Raw genomic sequence first — 23,336 nt, forward strand, 5'->3', positions numbered from 1 at the left:
TAAAATTAGATTACAATAGCAGACAAAGAAAATAAAATAAAGTTTTCTTCCTGCACTTAGGTATTGTAGGGATAAGCACATTCACTGTTAAGCAGGTTGCAAAGAAACATTGCAGAGTTTAATACACTCCTTGTACTTTGTCACGCGTTTTGTTTGCCAATGATTGAATAGGTTTGTCCTATTGCTGGTTTACATTCCTACTTCCGTCATGCAGAGCTTGGTTTTACCCTGTATCACCCTCTCCAAAGTCAAACCATTCCCAAGCAGCGGATGTCACGTTTGCAGCCTTTTTTTGGGATTCAATAATCTCAGACAACGCTACTCGCGTCTTCCTCTTTCTCTGCCATTATGTCTGTGGTCAAGTTAAATAGGCGGGGCTTATCACAATGAGGAGTTTATTTAAGATGAGCAGCTACGGAACCAAAGAAATTATTATATCGCAATAATTTCCTTTCCAAATGATGCATTTAAAAATATGATTCATATCGCAGGACTCGGTATATTGGCCAGTCCTACTAGATAGTTATTTTGCATTGAGTGAAGAAAAACTGATATGGCATAAAGACCTCGGCGTGTGTTTTGGAGCCGCCTCAATTAACTCTCTGCTTTACTGTTACTGTGATTAAAGATGTTCACTATAGTTACTTTATGGAGAAGGTGCTCATTTAAAATATGTGAAAGAAACATACAAATCAGCCGCCACACCATGTGACAATAGGGTGATGGACTTGTGGGTAATGGGTGGTTCTTTACTTTACAGTGGGTCTCTCTTGCTCGCCTTATTTGTAATCAGAGACTGGCTGCCCAGCAGATGTTCCTACTGATTGCATTTATTTTTTGAATAATGTCACTTTACTCTGTGATGATGAGTTGGATGCTGTTTCAAAAGGTTGAACTGAATCACAGGTAAAGATCAGGGCCGTCGCTGGGGTTTTAAGACATCGGGGACTCAGTCCAGAGACCTAATCTGTCTGAGGGTCATCGTATGTGCCTCGCACTCACTCTCTCTGAAGTTACGATGACAACAGCACTAAAAAGTCTTTAGGTATCAGCCCAGGATGTATGAAATTCTCCAGCTGAAAACACGGTAGTTAGAACATCTGAGCTAAACAAATAATCCGGAGCTCGTTCTGATTCATTCGGGGTTTAGCACCCAGCCTGTCATGTGTCTGGGTATGATAAGTTGGATTCCCACTAAATGCTAATCACGCCATTTTCACTGCCTTGACCAGAAGTTTTTTAACTGGAATTTTGTTTTAAATTAAAACCGTAATAATTGATTTAGTCTATATTGCAAAAGGATGACCATGCAACAAAAATTATAAAAATGTCTGTTTAAAAGTAGCTGGGGAAACATGACTAATTTGTAAGTGTCCGCTTCCCACTGCAGAACAGTGTTAGGACTGGCCCTTCATTTGCTGGAATGTTCTCTCAGAACAGACAGGAAACTGTGCATCTTTCAGAATGGGGGGGGGGGGGCTACTCTTGTGAAGCTTTGAAAACAAAGTTGACATTCTATTCGTGTCCACAAAGAGCTGCCTTAAGGCGAACACAGGAAGTCACTGGAAGTCTTCGTATGAAAATATGAGACTGCATAATCTTCACCCCGCCAAATGTTTTGTTTTCAAGAACAGTGTCTTAAACTCCTATTCAATAAGTTTCAGTACTATTGTTATGAGCAGTACTTTGACATTGTTGTCTTCTAAAAACACAATTTCTTTTTTACATTCATTTTACCTTCTAAAGAGCATCGAAATCCACCCTGTTTTTCCATAGATTGAGATTCTTTCCCGATGTCTCATGCGCTGCTGGATTTAGGCTATAGCCCAGGACTTTGAAAAGCATCCAGTGTCTCTAGTCATTCAGTATCATCCAAACCACAAGGGACCCGCATGGCCGAGTGTACTTCCCAAAGTCATGCTACCATGGTGACAGAGTTCCTTGCAAGGTGTTGACAGTGGGACATGTTCAGGGAAGTTCAGGGAGGCCAAAGCAAATACGGCAGTGGGTGTGGGGGCACTGAAAGTGCATGAGAAGGTTGGCATGAGCCAAGGAGATACTGAATCACAGGATGTTGTGGGAATTGTTTTTGGGATGGAGTTGTATCCATCTAGTTTCCATAATCATATACCCAGTGCATGGTCTCTGTAAGCCTAGATGTCTGTGCCAGATATGGCAGGACGAAAGTCATGAGGACACGCTGTACAAGTTACTTGGAAACCAGAGTGCCTGGAGGAAACGGAGATAACCATAGGATGAACATGCAAAGTCCACACACACACGGAACCAATAGGAACCAAGCTGACGGCCTTGGAGGTGTGAAGCTCACCCTAGGATTTTAGGTACCACGACAAACTTGGCTTCATGTTCCTACAAGATAAATGAGCTGTTAAGACTGTCTGGAGTGTTACATTGGGTAGAGGTACAGAATTCCTTTTTTTAACAGGAACAAAATATTCAATGAAAGAAACAGTATCACACACATAGTGGGGCGTCTACAAAGACGTCTGTGTGCTTTTAGAGATTCTAGTATCGCCAGCACAGGCAGAGTGGGGCAGTGGGTGCATTATCAAACCCCAGACAAGTGCTAACTAACAGAGACTCTTCCTTCTCCCACTGCCACATTAGTTTAGTCTGGGATGAGACTGGTCTCTCTTCCCGGGTCTCCAGTTTTGAGTGATCCAGTTGACCATCTGCCCTTTCCACCTTGAATGTGTTTGTAGTCCTTGCCAAATTCTGGGACATATCTTCAAAATTCCAAAATATGCATGAAATGTCTGGGAAAAATGACTTTCATTCTGATGGCAACCCAGAGGTCCACCTTACCTTTGGTGCTGGAGCTGTGTTTGACATCCCCCACACTGCCAGCCTTGTAGTAGGTAATGCCTCTGATGACTCCTGGCTGATGACCTGCCACCTTGGTCTTGTTCGTAGGGTCGGCTGGCTTAATGGGCTTGACCGCCTTTGCGGGCTCCTTCTTGGGTTTTGTGGACTTCTCCTTTGCGGGCTTGGGAGGCGGATTGGCCCCTGGGACCTTTTTGCTCGAGAACTTTCCGGCCTCCTTGGAGTTCCCCGCTGTGGTCTCCTGCAGGAAGGAGAGTATGATGAAACTCCAACACAGTGCTGTCATGTACCCAGTGCCTGTGCTAAACCCAAAATTTGATTGCCTCATTTTGCATGTTCATCAGATGTTGGAATGATAATTGGGCTCATCTTTGTTGTGTAAACAGACTCTGCTCTACAAAGAATGTACTTTAAGTGGTTATAAACTTAAATTTGCTCTTTGAAGTTAAGGACTATACACAAACAGTAATTCAGGCTCCAAGAGCTCTAAATGAAGTTGGCTCTTTGCCTTTAATTGGTTCAAATATTTGCAGGTCAATGAAACAACTATAGCAGTGTTCCTCTGTGGTACCTGGGACTTGCCGTCATGGCCTGCAGTGTCCTTTTGCAGTAGCTGCAAGCCCAAACTGGAGATCTCCTTCTTGATACTTATCATGATGTCTGAGTAGTTCTCATAGCGCTTCAGTTGATTGGTCAGGTTGATGACACTGTCCTTCACAAAGTCATTCTCTCTGGTCAGGTTGGTCTTGATGGTCTGGAAGGAGGAGGCCAGACATTGAGAGGAAATTTCTGTTTCAACATGGGGAAAATAAACAAGGCTTTACTTGTCCTCTGACCTTCCCATAATCAAGTGGCAGGAATTCCACCAGATTTAACCCCAAAGTGAAACCCGGCAGTTTGCACATTTTATAGTTTAGTGAATTAATTTGACTACTGAAGTGGATTTGCATGATAAACCCCACAGTCTTCCAGCAACAGTGGTTCGTGAACCATCTGTTCTCCTTCCTCGTGACTTGGCAGAGAAAACTACTCTGGTTTCTTTGCCGTAATTAACTTTTCATTTCAATTAGCAGCAAGAGCTTTGGACTCAATGAGGATTAAATCAGTTGCACAACCGCAGCGAGCCACAAAATTTGGAAAGGCCATGCAATATCGAGCGACAGGAAATCAAGACAGAACCACGACCTCTGCGCTCAGTAGCCAGAGATAATTTCTCCCGCCTTACCTCCTCCAAGTCGTTCATCCGAGAGACCACCTTGTTCATGTAGGCGTGTACCTTCAGGAGGTCCATGCTGTACAGTGTCCCCTCCAGCAGATCCACCATGGACTGAAGCTGCAAGGAGAAGCAGGCAGTGCAGGCGTTAGTCAGCCAACAGAGTCTCCTGCTGTTGTACAAAGTCTTTCATGGCAACATTTGGACAGACCGGAAAACATCAAGATTTATAAATGTGGGTCATTGCTATCATCCATCTATGAGACATTAGCTACACATGACAAATTCACAAATCACATCCACCTGTTCATTCATATATATATATATATATATATATATATATATATATACACATACATATACACATACACACACACATACACACACACACCATATATATGTAAAACGAAATTTATATATCCATAGGCAGCATAAAGCAGCATTCATTTGCACAGGATTCATTTTCCTGCCAGTTTCATACGCTCAAACAGGCACGCTGAATGCGTGTCAGTGATTTTCATGGTTTGCTGGTATCCTGTTTCGCTCGGTGTGTTTCTAATCCGCAGCAGATCCGATAGCAGCGTCGTGGGTGAATAAGCACCATCAGTTCCAGCTCCAACTGCCGCTTCAGATCGTTACCTCAGTCATCTCGTGGTTCCCTCCTTTCCCAAGAATCTGTCCGGTCGATCAACTGCCATCAAAATATTATCACACAAACTCAAGCACTGCTTCAAACGACGGCGTCCCAAAATCCACAGAATCCCGCTTACAATCACTAATCAGAATGCTATCAAAATATAGTCAAATCCGTACATTTGTCAATGTTGGACATATAGTTGACATTTGCACGTTTCCCTTTCCCACGCTCTGAGTTTCTGGCGCCTTTTGAGAGCCTTAGCGACAGAGGTCCTCGGGGTCCATCGTTTGTGAACCTAAAGTCAGTGTCGATGTCAAAGAACCCTGAGTCAACATTTCCTGAAATAATGCTGCACCTATGAGGAGACACGACCTTCGACCTTTAACCGCTGAGAAAGCGATGCATTGAGACGTGTTGAAAACAAAGAATGTGCCAAACCAAAATTAGAAGAGCCCAACGTCTCAACTGCCCCATGGTCTTAATCGAAATTCAGTTTATTGAATGAATTGTGATGTAATGCACTGTAATACAATCTATGGCGCCCCCTGCCTTGTGCTCTGTGATCCCTGGGATAAGCTACAGGCTAAGCTGATGGAAGACGGATGCATAGATCATTTTATCACCTGATTCTTTTAATCAAAGGTGGTAAAAATAAAAACTGTACTAATAAAGACTTGGTGTAGATGAGCACAATCTGCCAGCCGATCAGACCACCTTCATATGAAGATAATGCAGCAGACTGGTGTGCAACACTCATCCCAAGGAGGACAGGAAGGCGCTTCACACGGCATCATTCCGGGGTCACTTTTCTGGATTATTCCACATGCTGAATGAGAAAACCTTCCTCCTTTTTGAGAAACAGTTAATTCACTGGCTGCAGTCAACAACCACTTCCTCCAGCTGCTGGACGTCTCCTCAGCCCCCCCCCCCCCATCTCACAAATACTCACACGCCGCCCAAATGTTTGCGTATGAATCTGTGTCCAAAAGCCAAATCAAGTACATCTGCAGTCATCACATTTCCACAAAGGACAGTAACGTCACAGCACAACAATGATGAACCGACTAAGATGGCTGCAACCCAGCGCAATGACAGCATTAATGTTTGGGGGTAGCGCAATAAAGCGGGCAGACCGTCTGGATCAGTTGCATTGTCCTGTCTTCCATCAGGTCCGTCCTCATCCGTCTATCTGTCCACCACACTTTTAACCACCTGTGGCGTTTCAGAGGTGTATCCCAGTTGCGCCCTGCACTGGAACCGCAGAATGGTCATGTGCATTTTTGTGACTTCGCCCACATTTCCATGACTGACCCAGGGGCATATACAGGGGCGGGGCCTACAGGGGTACTGGCGCCAGCTGAAAGCTGACTGGCCTCCGGAGTGCTCCCTGCCCTGTCACTCACCGATTCAAAACACATCATTGGTTAATGATTGTGCCCTCTGTATGAAATATGGCCCCTCTTATACCCCCATACTGCGCTCTCTCTGCCGGCCGCTTCCCCCCCCATCACCTTGAGCAGCTCTGGCGCCTGCTTCTTCAGCTTCTCCATCCGCCACTCATTCTCGCAGGGATTGAGCGAAGACGGCGGAGCAGTGCAGGAGCACCGGCAGTCCGACCCGGAGCTGACCGTCTCCACCGCGTAGAAGTCCTCCGGACGGGCGCTGCCGCTGCGCAGCCGGCTGCATGCGTCCCGGCTTAGGGGCCGCATGACGCACTTACAGCGGCAGTCGGAACCCTCGGAGGTCATCCGCACAGGCTCCGTCTCCCCGAAGATCTGGAAGATGAGGGAGTTCATTAGTAATTTTTCATCCCTGTGTTACTCTTCTTTTTCTTACCTATCTATATTCCTGGATGTTTTATAGGAGACATACACATCAATCAGTGGTTCAGCAGAAGTAACCCCCCGTTCATATCCTTAATCCGACTACCTGACTCTTTAAAATCCCTACTTTGGAACATTACTGTAATACTTCATACTGTGTAGTCCATTTATGTGGAGCTGAAGTCCCAGCTGATAGATTTGAGTTACCAGAGCACTATAAATGCTCACTATAAATGAGGGTTTATGCTCCTCTGAGTTCTGTTCCTGAAGTGATTCCGTAATGTTCTGTGTTTTATATTGCATTTAATTAGCAGAAGATTTTTGTGCAAAGCAACATACAAGTGACGCAAACAGCACATTACAAACATACGGCTGTCAAGGAGTCGCCGAAGCATAAGTGCAGCTTGGCTGAGCTTCCAATGAATGACCAGGTAAAAGTGTAAGCAGGACTGGAGCAGGAGCTACACAACATCTACCAAACAAAGCAAGAACCTAAAAGGACCATTAAGTGATCGAGACAACAACATCAAGAACATCCAGGGAATTACTGTCTTTTTTATAGCATCATTCCGTTTAAGTGACATTAAAAGCCTCTGGCGAGGATTTCCCAAACAGCTGGGAAAAGCCCTTCTTAGATGTTCCACAGAGATAGTTTCTGCTTACGATTATCTGCTGGGAGCCGAAATCCCGAAGCGAGACTGTGCGCAAACACGGCAACGGAGCGTCCGTCTCATTATGCGCCACACGACCGCCCTGGTGCGGATTCGAACAAAAACGGGCCGCCGTTTCCATTACAGCGGGGGACTGAAGTCTGCGCGGCCGCCGTTTTTACCAGATGCGGTTCCAAGGATGCAAACTCCGTTTCCGTAGGAATGGCTTAACATAAACAGAAACGGAGCATTCAGTGTGATCATAACTCCCGCTGTAACCGTCCCCCCCCCCTTTGAAGTGAGCCCACGTGTGCCAGAGTAAAGTCACGGAGTAAGACTCGCGGGCGGTCAGCTCGCAGCGCTGCCAGGATGATGCACGGAGCCGGCTGCCACCCGTCCCGTATTCTGCCGGGATCCACTCGTACTGAAGAATAAATTGCTGTGCCTCGTTTTGAAACAATACAGGACGCGATTTGTCCCGTATTCGCGATTCCCCCCCACCGGTGCTCGGCGTATCTTGTCGTCGGAAAACCGCTAACCACCCCCCCCCCTCGCCCCGCTCCGCTCAGCAAAATTCCCGTATTTCTTCAGATTGAGAGTGGCGATCTTTTTCTAATGTTATTTTTAACTATATCTAGCGAAACAAAGGTTTGGCTTTACGGCAAAAAGCGTGTTTATCGAACGTAGCTACACATCACACAGCACGGTGCCTAAAATGCTCACGAGCGTTAAAAGCAACAGAGCAGATAGGGCCTCCGAGACTGGAGACATGAAACAGGTGTTACAACTTTTATAGTCACCAGATACAAAGAATAAAAATTAACAAAAACGGGGAGATATGGGGTGGCCTAAATAAATATTAAACGAAAACAAAAATACCACAAAATATTTTTGGCATGGGGGTGGGGGCACTGCAGAATCACACGCCCAGGGTTTGAGGTTTGAATGTCTTCCAACCAAAGGCATGCACTTAGATAAACAAGTATTTGTAAAGAGCCCATAGCGTGTGTGTGTGTGTGTGTGTGTGTGTGTGTGAGCGGGTATACCTATCCTAATGGGGACACAATGCCCCCATAACGTGATGAATATCCATTTTTTCCCTTATGGGGACCGGTTTCCTGGTCCCCATAAGGGAAAACTCAATTTTATAAAAAATCGGTGAATGCTATGAAAAAAAACTAAAAATGCAAAAACTCTATTTTGCTTGGTTGTGGTTAGGGCAGGGTGGGGGTTAAGGTTGTCATAGTTAGCGTTAGCATTTTTCCCATAGAAGTAAATGAGCGGGCCCCATATGGATAGGTATACCTGACAAAATAAATTGTATTTTTTTGTTTGCAGTAACAGTTTTATGAAATTGAGCTTCCCCTTGTGTGGACAGACAAAATGGTCTCCACAGCAACAAAATAAGTTTTTTTTTTTTTTTTATCACATTGTGTGGCCATTTGGTCCCCACAACATGATACTGTATGTACATGACCACACACACACAGCCTGTCATCACTCAGCTTCAGGTTATCAAAGCGACACAGAGCAGGTGCAGAGACGTGGGTGGGAGCGTCACATGGGGCATGACTATAACCAGACTCTGAATAAGGCCGTGTAATTTACAGTCTTGCTGACACCTGTCATTAAAGTAACTTACAATTTAACTCGGTCCCCAACAAAAGACTCAGAATTCCCTGTGCACCACATTCTCTGCGTTTCCTGTACATATTTATATGTTGATGCCTGTATTTTTTATTGTTCATTTGCAAGAAATCCTAAGAGGCTGCAGAACGGTCTGTGTGATTATCCGTCAGGCTCTGCCCATGGGCACAGCACCCAGCTTCAGCACGAAGGTCCGTGCACTTTAACAGCTCAGAACCAGAGGTGTTCCTGTCAGGATCAGACCCTGACCGATGACTGTTCCCTGTTTGGCCAGCAGGTGTCGCTGGCTATCCCGTGTCCTTAGCTCCTTGTGTGTTCCCCTGTTCTCCAGGCCACCGAATGACTTGATGGGCTAAGTAGGCAGCTGTCTCATTCAGGGTTCCCGTTCAACATTATGGGCATTGGGTTATTTTTGTGTTAATTATGCATTGGTGTATTTCTCTATGGTTCCATGTTTTGCTCCCTGTTCTGTGTTGCAGTACTGTTCAGTTACCTTTATCCTAGTCTCCCCTGGTGTTTGAATCTTATCTGTTAATTGCCCTTACCTGTGCTTTTGTTCCCAGTGCTTATTACTGCCCACACCTGTCTCTTGTTGGTCCTCGTCATGTCTGGATTTAAGTACCTGCCCTTGCTTCAGTCGGATGTTGTGGTTGTTCTTGTGTTACTCCTTGATTTAGTTCTTATTCTCCAGCCACTCATGTTTAGACCCTTGTAGTCTCTTGTTTTCTTGTTTTACTAATAAAGCCCCCAATCTGGCAGCCGCACCGTGGATCGTCCGACTTCCCAGCATGTCCCTCCGTAACATGTACCGCTCAGACCCACAGTACCACTCACCCTGACGTCCTCCTCACGGGAAGTTTAGAGACCAGCCCACGTGTGCCCCCATTTGCAGGACCGGTGGAATGAAGCCCAGGTCAGTCTGAACTCAGAAGAGCACGCAATCACCATTATGTTACAAACAAAAATGTGGGGGAAGATACACTGTAAGAGCAACATTTACAGTGTATCTAATTTCTTATACATTTATCATTATCTTTCTGTACTTATGCAAACTAGCATTTCTAATTAACCCTTTCTCACATGTGTGCACCCTGTGACACACTGGTATCCTGCCCAGGATGTTTCCCAGCCTGAAATATCACATTTTCTCACAAACTGTGTGTTACTATAGTGAGAAGCCTGCATTTAATTCCTCAGTGACTGATGCAGTTGTTGCCATGCTCTTTCTGCATTTGCTAAATCATACTCTAATAATTCTCAATCTCTGGAGCTTAAATATGCTTAAAAACACATTTTTGCACAATGTACAAACATCTGATTTGTGACGCAAAGATGCTAATTCATCTGCACACAGCTGTCCCTTGGAATGCCCAGAGTGATTTACACATCCCACACTTTCATTATATTTATTATCTTTTCATTACACTTTGTCTGCTTTCACCGCTGGGTGTTTATTGTGGCAATTATTGTTCATTAAGTCAAGAGTATCCTGGCTGGCTCTCTATCTGGCTGGGATTTCACTTTTAGGTCTGGCTCCTCATCCAGTAAAACTGCCAAAAAGATATTAAAACACTATTACAAACATGGCGAAACGATCTTCTGAGTTTGTTTTACTGAGGAAGTTTAGGGGTTTGTTTTTGGGCAGCCCTCTTGAATGGTCACTTGTAGCAGTTCCTGTGGGATCAACCGTACATTGTTGTCAAAGAACACCTTTGTGGGAGGGCGATCAGCACTACCATAGCCTGCTCAGAGGGGGGTCCACGAGTGGCCGGCTTGCTTGAAAGGACAGAGCCTCCCTAAGATTATGGGGGCAGCCCCCATGTACTCCCCTACCTTCAGCCCTTATTGTGTAATTACCCAAATGAAGGGGATCAACCTAAAGAGGTCACGCTTTGAGGTCACGAGTGGGGGGTCACGTTTCGTTTCAGGTGACTGACTGTGACAGCTTGACCGCTGTCTCAATTACCCTCAGTCTGCTGTGGGGCTAAATACCATTGCCCTGTGTGTGTGTGTGTGTGTGTGTGTGTGTGTGTGTGTGTGTGTGTGTTGTGGGGGGGGGGGGGGAAACTAATATATTAACTGTGGAAGCAGACTGGTGAAGCGTCCCGCCTTGGGGAAACCGATCAGGGTCAAGAAATTAGTTGAGTTGATGCTGCAGTGTAATGATAAAGATCTTAGCGACATTTCAGGAAATAGTAGCATCCTTTCAGTAGCTGTGTTTCCGTTAAAGTTTTGCACAAATTCTGAGAGCAACTTTTCAATAAATCAAAGTGAAATTGCGAATAGGGGGTTTCCCCATTAATGATATCACGTGAACAATAGTTGCCATTTATAAGAACATAAGAACATAAGAAATTTACAAACGAGAGGAGGCCATTCGGCCCATCAAGCTCGTTTGGGGAGAACTTAGCTAATATCTCAGAGTTGTTAAAATCTTATCTAGCTCTGATTTAAAGGAACCCATGGTTTTAGCTTCCACTACAATAGCAGGAAGACTATTCCATACTCTGACTACACGCTGTGTAAAGAAGTGCTTCCTCAAATTTGTTTTAAAATGTTCTCCCGCTAATTTCCACTTATGGCCACGAGTTCTAGTATTTAGACTAATATTGAAATAGTCATTTGGCTGAACAGCATCCAGACCCGTTAGAATCTTATAGACCTGAATCATATCCCCCCTTAGTCTCCTTTGCTCAAGGCTGAACAGATTCAGTTCCGCTAACCTCTCCTCGTAAGACATTCCTCTAAGACCAGGAATCATTCTCGTAGCTCTTCGTTGCACCTTTTCTAAGGCAGCAATGTCCTTCTTGAGGTATGGTGACCAAACCTGCACACAGTATTCTAGGTGGGGTCTTACCAAGGAATTATATAAGTGTAACATCACCTCCCTTGACTTAAACTCCACACATCTAGAGATATAACCCAACATTCTGTTCGCCTTTTTTATTGCTTCCCCACATTGGCGAGAGTGGGACATGGAAGCATCAACATACATACCGAGATCTTTCTCGTAATCAGCTACCTTTATTTCAGTGGAACCCATAAAATATCTGTACTGTATATTTCTGCTCCCTGCATGGATTACCTTACATTTATCTGTGTTAAATTTCATCTGCCAAGTATCAGCCCATTCGCTAATTAAATCCAGATCCCGTTGAAGCCTCTCTGCTGCTTGATTAGTATCTGCTACCCCGCCCACCTTAGTGTCGTCTGCAAATTTAACCAGTTTACTGTATGTATTCGTGTCAATATCATTAATGTAAATTAGGAACAATAGTGGTCCTAAAATTGAACCCTGCGGTACCCCACTATAAACGGAGGCCCACTGTGACATAGTGCCTCTAATAACTACTCGCTGCTTCCTATCAGTTAGCCAGTTTTTGATCCAAGCTGCCACAGTTCCTAAAATTCCTGCAGCTTTAAGCTTTAACAAGAGCCGTTTGTGGGGGACAACATCAAAGGCTTTCTGGAAATCTAAGTAAATCACATCATAGGCCTTTTTGTGATCAATTTCACTTGTAGCTTCCTCAAAGAACTCAAGCAGATTCGTTAAGCAGGATCTACCTCTCGTTAAGCAGGATCTACCTCTCCTAAATCCATGTTGGCTATCCTTTATAATGTTATTTGCATCTAGGTAATCTACCATCATCATCCTGCGAGATTAAGATCCATGTCTCGTGCTTCTACGTGGGGCAGGTTTTCCACAGGTTAGTAGCGCTTGAACTATTGTCGTGTCCCATGTAGCTATTAATTTGCTAATTTAGTTTCCATTGCCGTTTTGTGAATTACTTCTTTCGACTCACCACAAAAACTACCTCAAGCAACAGTCAAAACTTTATTTACAATATTTGAGGGTTATTTTTTTTTCTCAAAATTTGAGTGTTTCCATTAATGGACTTTCAGTTTGCATCTTCAAGATGTGAAAACTGGGTCAGTGGAAATGCCTCTGGAGAAGCCGCGAGGTCTCGAGGGAGCTGCTCGGTGTGAGCCGGTGCGTGAGACCGCAGAGCGTCTGTGTTGTGTTCTCTGGGCAAACAGCCAAGACAGGCATGTCCACTTTCAAAGCACGGCTACCCATCAAGGTAAACAGATCAGCGATGTGACAAGACGCTCATTACTGCTGGAATGCAGTTGCTTTCGGGGGGGGGGGGGGGGGGGGGCTATGAAAAGACACATGATTACAGATTAACATCCCGTTTGGTTTCAGTTTGTTGGTGGTCAATCATTGTCTCGCCCAATCCATCACAACCTCTTTTGTTCAGTGTGTCTGATATTTGGGTCATGAACACACACTATAATGTATTCTGTAGGTGCTTTTATCTAAAGCGACACACTTTATTTTTAGGAACACAGTGTCCAGTCTCTAGGAGTTAAGGGTCTTGCTCAGGGGCCCAACTGTGACATCACTCTACTGACCATGGGATTTGAACCACTGACCTTCCAATCACAGACACAGTGCCCTATCATACTGAAGGATGCACCACCTCCACAGGCTGAAGTAAGCACAGCCTGCAGATTCTTTGTCCATAGAGAACCTGGTGTTTTTCAGGAGGGTGGTAAAAGGTGCCCTTATATGTCTCCATCTGAGGACATCAGTCGAGCCCCAAATGCACCAAAAATAATTTCTGGACCTATGAGAACCTATAAGCTTTTGCTTATTTGGCCCAAATGAATTATCGTTCTTCTGATCACATTTGGTGCCGGAATGAGAAGCTTCACACTTGGTGTGGCCTGTCACACCAGGAAAAGCTGCCCAATTTTTAGACAACTAATAATAAAATTGTTTATTTTTATGATTTTTTTGGGTTGGTGTGGTGGCACAGTGATTAGAACTGCCGCTTCATGCCTCTAGGACGGGGGTCCCAGTCTTCACTATGGTTCCATGTTTGCGGTACCATATGTTCTACCCATGTCATTGTGGGGTGCTTCAGATTCTCCCTATTAAAACATGCTAAGATCTTTTAAAGGCAAGACTATGATGATGACGCTAAAGAATTTCATTATCATCATTTTTCTTTGTGAAATGTAGTGCGGTACATTTTTACAACTCTGTCACTGAGCTTGGTGTAAGTGATGTACACCATGATTGCAGGGATTACAGATTAACATCCCGTGTGGTTTCAGTTTGTGAAGTCAACACTCCCCCCCCCGTCGCTCCCCAAGAGGAACGGGAGGCAGGTCCTGTGCCATGTCAACCGAAAGACCCTCTTCATGGGTATCTTCATTCAAGGCAACTTTCAACATACTCTTACTCACTCTTAAATGATCCCATTTTGTTATGAGCCAGAAACACTTTAAGTGCCTGATTCAAAAGCACAAAAGCAGCCCCCGGAAATTTACAGTCTCTTAGGCACACGTCTAGGTTGTTGCTCTTTGCCCGCTGGTGTGCTTAAGCTCCTCAGACCCGGCCCGCTTTCCCTTCAGTCTGTCTGCAACCACGCCAGTCTAAAGCAAAACAGTTTTAAGAGGCTCCAAAGGTGTGGGGTGCAAAATAATTACTCTTTGCCCAAGTGTACTGAACAATACAGGAGAACATAATGTCAAAAATGTTTAATTAGCCAATACATAACTGAACATGCTTTCATTGCCAATTTCCCATGATATTTTGATGGAGACATGAAATCGACTGTCGATCCTCAGGAGTACAATCCCAGGTTCAGATGTCAGCGTCAGGATGTTTCCCTAACAATATTATAATGATCAGACCCAGTGACTCATCTGACTTTAGAGAGCCAGTGTAATAATGTCGATTTTAACCCTAACAATAATAAACGCACCCATCGTTATGAAACAGCATGCCTCCGTTTCATGCGGCTCTCGGAGAAACAGCTTGTGCAAACTTGTGGAAGAATTTGAGGCTGTAAAAGGCTGAGGAAAATCACACGGCTGACCTAAAAGTGATCACTTCACTTAGGCAAAGAGGCAAAGAGTAAACAGAATGACAAACATCATCTCGAGGAAAGATGATTGTGAGGTTTGGTTCGTGCCCAACAGTCCCCTCCCCTGCCTTTCATTTGCCACCTATGGACCAATCAGAATGTTTGGTGAGGAGTAACCCCACCCCTTTCTGCTGTGAGACAGTATAAGATCACTGCCTGGCAGTAATAACAGGCTAATGAGAGCTGAAATAAACACCCTCAGTTCTCAGCAATCGTTAAAGCCCTTGGCAGGGCCCCATAAGCCCTAACTGACCCACATTCCTTGTCCTGCGCTGTGTTTTGTCACTTGGTGCTAGTTTTCCTTGGCCACAATTAGAAAACTAGAACAAATGCAAACAGTGCAAACCCTGACAGCATGAATCTCCTGAGCTTTCCTTTAATTCCCGCTTGTAAATCATCAGCGAGATCTGGACGCCTGTCCGCCCTCCACAGTACATAAAATGTCCCCGAGTGGCTCTTTCGCCCCCAGCGCTTTACGATTAACTATATTTACAAGCAAACGATCCAACACGCTGACTCCATTCTGGCCGCCTTGGCGTAGATGTGCCTTCCACAGGACGCGCTTTTAATTGCCATGCTTTGTTGGTCTTATATTATCACAAGGAAAACAACAATTTGCACCTGCACAAGCAGGATTTTACAGGTGTCTCTGTGAGAGCCAAAGGCACAGTGGTGATTCTGTACCCTCTCGCTTCCTTCAGGCTGTGGTGGAGCTCACTCTCTTCCTATATACTGGGTAATTCAATCATGTCATTAGGAACACGCCTGATTATCATCCTCAGACCCCCACCCCTTCTTGGAAGGCTATTTATATAGTGCTCCGGTGGGTGGGGCTGCCTCCACAGTAAAGTGCTGCTTCACTAATGTCAACGGCCGTAGTATTTCTGCATCAGAGAATGCAGACACTGAGCCTGGGTGCAGAATGCCCATCTCGTCCATCTTCCCTTGGCACCTTCTAGAGACTCTGCGCTTCATGCCATCACATTCACAGAGTACTCAACTGATTGGGTGAAACAAAACCTTGGTCTGGATTTGTACCTTCTGGACCTGAACTTTCAACCTGTGGTGATCACCTGACAGTTGGCTCCTTTTTTTTTTTTGTTTTACTTCTAGAATCCCATTATTTAGTCAAAAAAGTCCAAAACCTACCACGCCCATCTATACCTTCGCGGTAAATGAAACATAAGGTGACATAGAGAGCTAGCAAAGCATGTTGCTGTGATAAAAGGTGAAATCGAAGTCTCAGCCACGTAGAAACGCAATAAGTTTTATGTCAAGAAAGCATTTTAATGCGCGGTGGCGGATCAGAGCATGTGTAATCCCACAGGAATGTGAGTGCAGCACGCGGAGATGATCCAGCGGCAGCCAACCCGATACGGGTCACCGGTCTGATGGCGGTCTCAAATGGCGACCGGCTGTCCGTATGGCAGCATTCAGCAGGGCAGCCCCCCCCCCCCTCTTAGGACAGTCTCCTTTCTAACTGGACCGCCCATCTATCCTGAATATTTACATTCAGTTTCTGTCAGAGCTGGAGTGCAAACCTAGGGAGGAACAAGGTGTTCTGGCTGTGTTTCAATTCTGAAGAGAACGGGGAGGTCAGTGAAAGAACCCACAGCGAGAGGCTGTAATCAAACGGTTTCTTCAAGGGCAGTAGATCGAAGGGCCATGAAGGTTCAGATGATCTCAAACTATCCTGTGGGGGATTTCCCTGAACTCCTTACATTTTTTTTTTACTTGATCAGACTTATGTTAATCATGAAGGAGGAAGATTTTTCTGACTATTGGCTCCAGGTCTTGCCAGAATGTTTCACTGGAATTCATGTCTGGTCATTGACCGGGTCGATCTGTGCCCATTCATCTGGAGATTTCCGTGCCATTTAGGATCATCTTCCTGCTGTGGAGACCCACCTTCTGCTCGGTTTCAGGCCACATGACAGAAACCAGCTGTCAATGACAGAAACCAGCTTCTCCACCATGCTGGACAGTTGGGAGAAGGTAGCAATGCCCCAAAGCACTTCTCATTAAAGCTCAAAAGTGTGGCACCTCCCTGCACCATCCGTGTGCTCTGTGGAGTAGTTGGTGGTCAATCATTGTCTCGTCCGATCCATCACAACCTCTTTTGTTCAGTGTGTCTGATATTTGGGTCATGAACACACATTATAATGTATTCTGTAGGTGCTTTTATCTAAAGCGACACACTTTATTTTTAGGAACACAGTGTCCAGTCTCTAGGAGTTAAGGGTCTTGCTCAGGGGCCCAACTGTGACATCACTCTACTGACCATGGGATTTGAACCACTGACCTTCCAATCACAGACACAGTGCCCTATCATACTGAAGGATGCACCACCTCCACAGGCTGAAGTAAGCACAGCCTGCAGATTCTTTGTCCATAGAGAACCTGGTGTTTTTCAGGAGGGTGGTAAAAGGTGCCCTTATATGTCTCCATCTGAGGACATCAGTCGAGCCCCAAATGCACCAAAAATAATTTCTGGACCTATGAGAACCTATAAGCTTTTGCTTATTTGGCCCAAATTAATTATCGTTCTTCTGATCACATGTGTTTGATGCCGGAATGAGAAGCTTCACACTTGGTGTGGCCTGCCACACCAGGAAAAGCTGCCCAATTTTTAGACACCTAATACAGTGGTACCTCGGTTCTCTAACTCACTAGACCTCGAATTTCTTGAAAGTCGAACAAACCAGTTTGACCTAGAACTCGATCTGAATATCAGAAGTCGAACCGTGTACGCGCCAGGAAATGAGTCATACTACAATACAATTCTTACTTGAATGCCTTCTTCACAGACTGGACGATTAAACAAATAAAGCAGCGCAACATTACAGTAACTAACAATAACTTGCATGTACTATTAGAGCGTTTATGTCATTTATTTAAACTTTATTTTAGCAGGTAAATTAACTGAAAACCAGTTCTCACTGCTTTACGTGATATTCGGGAGAAATAGCAGATTACGCATCGGAACTGCCTGGGATACAAACATCATGCGTGTAACTAAACTCTTCAGCCAATAAGGGCAAAGGTGTGTCGTCACGGATGCGGTTCCAGTTTGTGCAGCTGGGAGAGAGGTCGCAATGCATCTAACTGCAATGCATTGCGTCAGGATCAGAATGCGTTGCTTTAAGCCAGCGCTGTGAGCAAGTCGAACGCACCCAATGACCGGACTAGGGAAACAAACTGAAACACGGACTTAATACAGAGGACTAATGACAACAACCAGAAACAGCTGATCACATGGGGATCCCACACGAGGTTAATGAGGGGGCGTGGCACACGGAAGGAGCGGACGATCGGGGCAGGACAGGGGTAATGTTGGGATAAGAGCTATATCATTTTGGAAGCCATTAAGAAAAAAATGCTCTTCTTGTTTTATCCTCTTCATTTTGTGTTTAAATGCTAAAAAAAACAAAAAAACAAAACATATTTTAGGTGTAATTATGGGGGGCCGGGAACCAATTAATTGGTTTTCCATTATTTCTTATGGGAAAAATTGAATCGGAACTCGAACTTTTTAGGATTTGATCCAGAGTCCGGAACGGATTAAGTTCGAGAACCGAGGTACCACTGTACTAAAATTGCTAATTTTTATGATTTTTTTGGGATGGTGTGGTGGCACAGTGATTAGAACTGCCGCTTCACGCCTCTAGGTTTGCATGTTCTACCCATGTCATTGTGGGGTGCTTAATAGGGTTCTCCCATTTAAAACATGCTAAGATCTAGCAAATCCTATATATATATATATATACACACAGGTATATACACATACATACAGCGGTATGTGGGTTGGGACCTAATGACTATGATTAGAAGGCCATTAGTCCAAACCCCATGGTTGACTGAGTGATGTCACCATAAGCTCCTTCAGCAAGGCCCTTAACCCCCAGTTACTCCAGGGACTGGTGACCCTGCTCTCTCAGTTCTACTACACTTTAGTCAAAAGCATCTGCTAAATAAAATATAACTTATATAATTTAAAACAAGACTATGATGATGACGCTAAAGAATTTCATTATCATCAGGGCTAGTGATTTTTCTTTGAGAAATGTAGTGCGGTACATTTTTACAACTCTGTCACTGAGCTTGGTGTAAGTGATGTACACCATGGAGAAAGACAGGAAATGGGTCATGCACAAGTTATTTTATGTAATTATACAGGAATTCCAGCGCGGGCCAAATGAAGGTTTCCAGGAGACAGTGACCTCAATGAAACAAGCAAGCAGATTTAGAACAAACTATGACAGACGAGGCAATTCTCAAATTAAAGTTAAGGCAAAAGAGCACGCCAAGTTGAGATGAGATAGTGGTAGAAACCATGAATATGATACAATATGGCTTATGGGCGTTTCTATATGATGTCATGTCAGACTGAGTCCTGGGATTTAAAATGGCAATTAATCAATCGCTTCTCCTGTCCAGGATGTGCGTAGGTTGGTCAAGCGGGTGCTAATTGCTGACAGTAGTGGAGCATATTTGTTCTCCACTCTCTAATTGCTTCGTTTGTCACCATGGAAATGAGTGATGCAGAAATGGAGCCCATCAGCTTAGCCACTGAGAAAGCTGATCAAAAACACAGCAAGGTTAGGACCTCCAGAAGCTTCTTCTGTGGCACATTTAAGGCTGGAGCAAACAGGTCAACAGTGAGCATAGAGCTTCCAGAAGCTTCTTCTGTGTCACACTCAGTACTTGCAGGAAATCCACGGTTCATTTTGCAAAATGGGTGGCACCTTGGGGCTTTACCTCATCTCCTGACCTTTGACCTTTAGAGCGAATCCACCAGGGCCAGGGGCACCCAGCCCGCTCCTCTGTCCCCTCATCAGCGGAGCGGCCTTGGTCTCCTGTCTCCACTCCGTTCCAACGACCTCACATCACAAACGCAGTCAGCTACGGACGTCGGAGAGACAGCAGAGCCCCCTGAGGACCCCCCCCCCCCCACGAAGCTATAATGCTAATGTCAGAAGTTGAGCTTTATTCTGGGTTATTGCTGACCTGAGACGCACACACACACACAAACACACACACACACACTTTTCTGTGGTTGTTCATGACGCCATAGACACGCTGGGACGCTCTCATTACTGCGATAAATAATGCGGCCCCTCCGCTCCATTACTTCCAGCTTTTATGGGCCGAGAAAATAAACTGACTAATAAAAAATAAAATAAAAAAAAACACATTGCAATTGAATCGTCAACAACAGAGAAATAAATATGCGTAAGGCTGAAGAAGTGTGGTTGCAGACCGCACTACAATAAGGGTTTAAAAGCCCGATAAGGTTCATTCGCTGCTCTGTGAGCCTCTGTTCTCGCCTGTAGCACCATTATTTAGGGGGGGGCACTAGTTGTCATCACACAAAGTGGCCCTGGAGCCCTTGCTGTTATCGGCGAGGGGAAGGGCATCCTTCACAGTAAGCGGTTCGCAGTCTGCTGGATAAGAGCACGTCTTACGGGGGGGGGCGGCGGTGCAGACAAAAGCCGTGGCTTTTTAACCTCCTAGGTGCTGTCACTGACCAAATGGTGGAATAAAAATTCTTTTCACAAGAGAGTGCAGCTTCTTGAAGGCTGGAAACTGAGGGATGATGAACTGACCAGAGACTTGGAATGTGCTGGAATCACGTGGTCTTTTTATAGAGGAGAATAGGAAGAGTGATTTCCTCTCTAATAACACCGGGCATCTCGGACAATCACCACACACGGAACTCAGCCAGGTGGAATTGTGGGTAACAGAATGCGGGCGGACCAGGAAGAGTGCGTCATGACGAATTCGACCTCTGACCCACACACATGCAGAACCAGTCCTATTGTCCGAAACGCGTAAGCTCACACAAGCAGCCTGTGGTGATCTCATTACCTCTCCTGCTGTCACCCCGCCCCCCGTGCTCTGATGTCATGGACAGTCTCCATGTGAACAGACCAGCCAGGCCATGAGATACCGAAACACGAGCCACGGGAAATGCAGAAGTGGCGGTCAGCTTCCCAGCAGGTGTGGACAAGCCAGTGCCTCACTTTTCCATTCCATTGCTACCAATAACCAAACAGCAGGGGGAGTAGTGGCTAAGACACCCACACTACTGGTATTAATCACACATATACAACAATTAAAGGTATGCAGGCTGTTTTGAGTGAAATAAACATGGAGCTCTGTGTGGGCATAGGAGCTGAGGACCAAAAGAGAAGAACGACAGTGACAGATCAGCCACAGGCTGAAACCGGGACACCATTATACATGATGGAGAATCAACTACCTTGCTGTCTATCCATTTCACTCTTATCTAACTGCCAATGGCTGTGGAAATATTTCGATCTGTTCATCATCCAACCACTGGGTCTGGACCAGGTCAGAGAGCCTGTTGCAGGCTGGATGGAATGCCAGTCCATCTCAAAGCACATTCACACCTACAGGCGACATGAAGACACCAGTTAGCCTGCCTGCATGTCCTTGGACTGCTGGAGGAAACTGTCAAATCAAGCAGATAACATGCAAACTGCACAAAGAGGGGGATTCGAACCCACGACTGGAGAGGTGCAAAGCAGCACCACTACCCACTGAGTCATCGTGTCACACTGTGATACAGCCAAGTAGCATCGGTAGTAACATTAGCAGAACTCCTCTGAATGGTAGCAGTGGCGTCGTGCATCTTGCTAACCCCTTCAAACACGTTAAAAGGCAGCTTTTCAGTCTCACTGGTGAAATTAATGGTGACGCAGGCCGACAGGAATGCCGGCCTTGATGCACGGCTCCCCGATGCACCATTCAGGCCATATTAATAGAGGTAATGTGTGCTGTGGCGCACTGCGATCTGCACTCTGACCCCACTCTGAGCTGGCATGTAGCTCCTCTCTGACAGCATCTGCGGACAAACTGAGCTATTGTATAACTAAAATACACTGACAGCACATGCCTGCTGAGGACTTTTATAAAAGAGCTGCTGAATGGGGATATTGATTTGTGGGGCTCAGCACCAGTCCATTATTTCAATATATATATGCCTTGGTTCATGCCTCCATCCCTAAAGCCATATGTCCATGTAGGGCTTGCAATGTGAACACGAATGGATTCTGTTACATGCAGAATGATTTATATAAGGGAGTGCAGAGGTCCTTCTGTGATGGAGATTGCTTTAAAGGAAAGCCCAACCTCTTCGTAATTACGGACATTTTTGGGCCTGATTTAGTGACACCCAAGAAAAATCACTTATCCAGTGGAATCGAGCTCATACAGTGATTCTAACGCTACCTTCAGGATGCAGATGGCAGAATTAAATTAAATTCATTTCTATACATTACCCTCCGCAAGAGGTGCCCCGGAGTGCGTTACATGGTGTGTGGCAAATCCATTACGGTGTAATTTGTCCAGAATGGTGCAGGAAACTGGGACTGCAGAATGTGGACTTCAGTGGGAGAATGACCTCATCAAATGATGAACCGCCAACACCCAAACAGGCACGTGGATCCCGTGTTCGATCTTTTAGTTATTAGCCTCTATTTCTGTTTCTACTCACCTTCAAAAAGGGTGGCAGAGAAAGGATGGGGACACACAGGATGCCAATCTATCCGAGGGCACGTGCAAAATCACACAGTACGGCCAATACCGAGAGCCCCGCTCGCCAAAGCACACCTTTTATGGACTGCAGGGTAAAACTGCAGTACATGGAACAAACGCATAGGATCATGGGGAGAACACGCAAACTTCACGCGAAGATACTGAATCCACCGCCTCAGAGAGGCATGACTACAGCACTGATGACTGATCCTCCATGTCATCCTGCATATTTATACAGCTGATGTTATTCTATTGGACCAGATCTTCTGGGACGTGGACTGTCGATTTTATTTATTAGTGCTGTTCCTTAGCAACCTCAATACTTATTACCCTGTGGGCAACAGTTAGATAATATACAACCTGCAAGCCCTGCTTTAGCTCACAGCACTTTACATTTATTTACATGGCTAAATAAAAAAAATACCCAAGTTATAAAAACTATTCTCCCACACGATAAAATCACCTCAGGAGTGTCATTCATTGTGTTTTCATTTGAGGACTGAAAAATTGTAACGGGATTTAAAACCAAAGCGAAAAATAACAATAACATTTAAACTGGAAACGAGATGTTGTCATAAATCAGGGAAGTCGGCTTTCCCCTCATAATTACATTAAGTTACAAAACAGTTATTTCTAAATGAGATGGACAGTAAGAGATTTGTATGATAATGAGATCAAGGCCCAATATTCTGCGAAGTACAACATAAATCATGGGGGGAAACGGCGTTCTCTTATCTTTTTGGCAATATTCTGCTCCTCGAAGTGTAATCGGCTTTCGAAGAACATTTTCAGTTACATAACAGTTATTAATCCCTCATGTGCATTGAACTTCTTCGATTAGGGATTTGAGTCTAACTTTCTATATTAGAAACAAGTCTGGCCACATTATAGGCTAGTTTAAAACCCTAGCAGTGCCGAGAAATATACAATAAATTGTAAAAGGCGAATTAAAAATAATGTTTGTTTGCACATTGTGATAATGGTAAATCAGTTTAAGCTTTACTGGAATCCAGGGAAATGAAT

At 44.9% G+C, this 23,336-nt stretch overlaps 1 protein-coding gene across 1 annotated transcript in view; it reads right to left on the bottom strand.

The window, feature by feature from the left end:
- LOC111858771 (olfactomedin-like protein 2A) overlaps window positions 1–23,336 on the bottom strand; it is a 29,874-nt gene that overhangs the window by 5,292 nt on the left and 1,246 nt on the right. Inside the window, exons 2-5 of the mRNA XM_023840847.2 lie at window positions 6,206–6,469; window positions 4,070–4,177; window positions 3,416–3,598; window positions 2,827–3,085 (exon numbers count right to left, since the gene is read on the bottom strand). Of these exons, the coding sequence (XP_023696615.1) occupies window positions 2,827–3,085; window positions 3,416–3,598; window positions 4,070–4,177; window positions 6,206–6,469 (814 nt within the window). The remainder of the gene's footprint in view (window positions 1–2,826; window positions 3,086–3,415; window positions 3,599–4,069; window positions 4,178–6,205; window positions 6,470–23,336) is intronic.

The sequence above is a fragment of the Paramormyrops kingsleyae genome, chromosome 2 (genome assembly GCF_048594095.1).
Source record: "Paramormyrops kingsleyae isolate MSU_618 chromosome 2, PKINGS_0.4, whole genome shotgun sequence".
In the NCBI taxonomy this organism is placed as follows: Eukaryota; Metazoa; Chordata; class Actinopteri; order Osteoglossiformes; family Mormyridae; genus Paramormyrops; species Paramormyrops kingsleyae.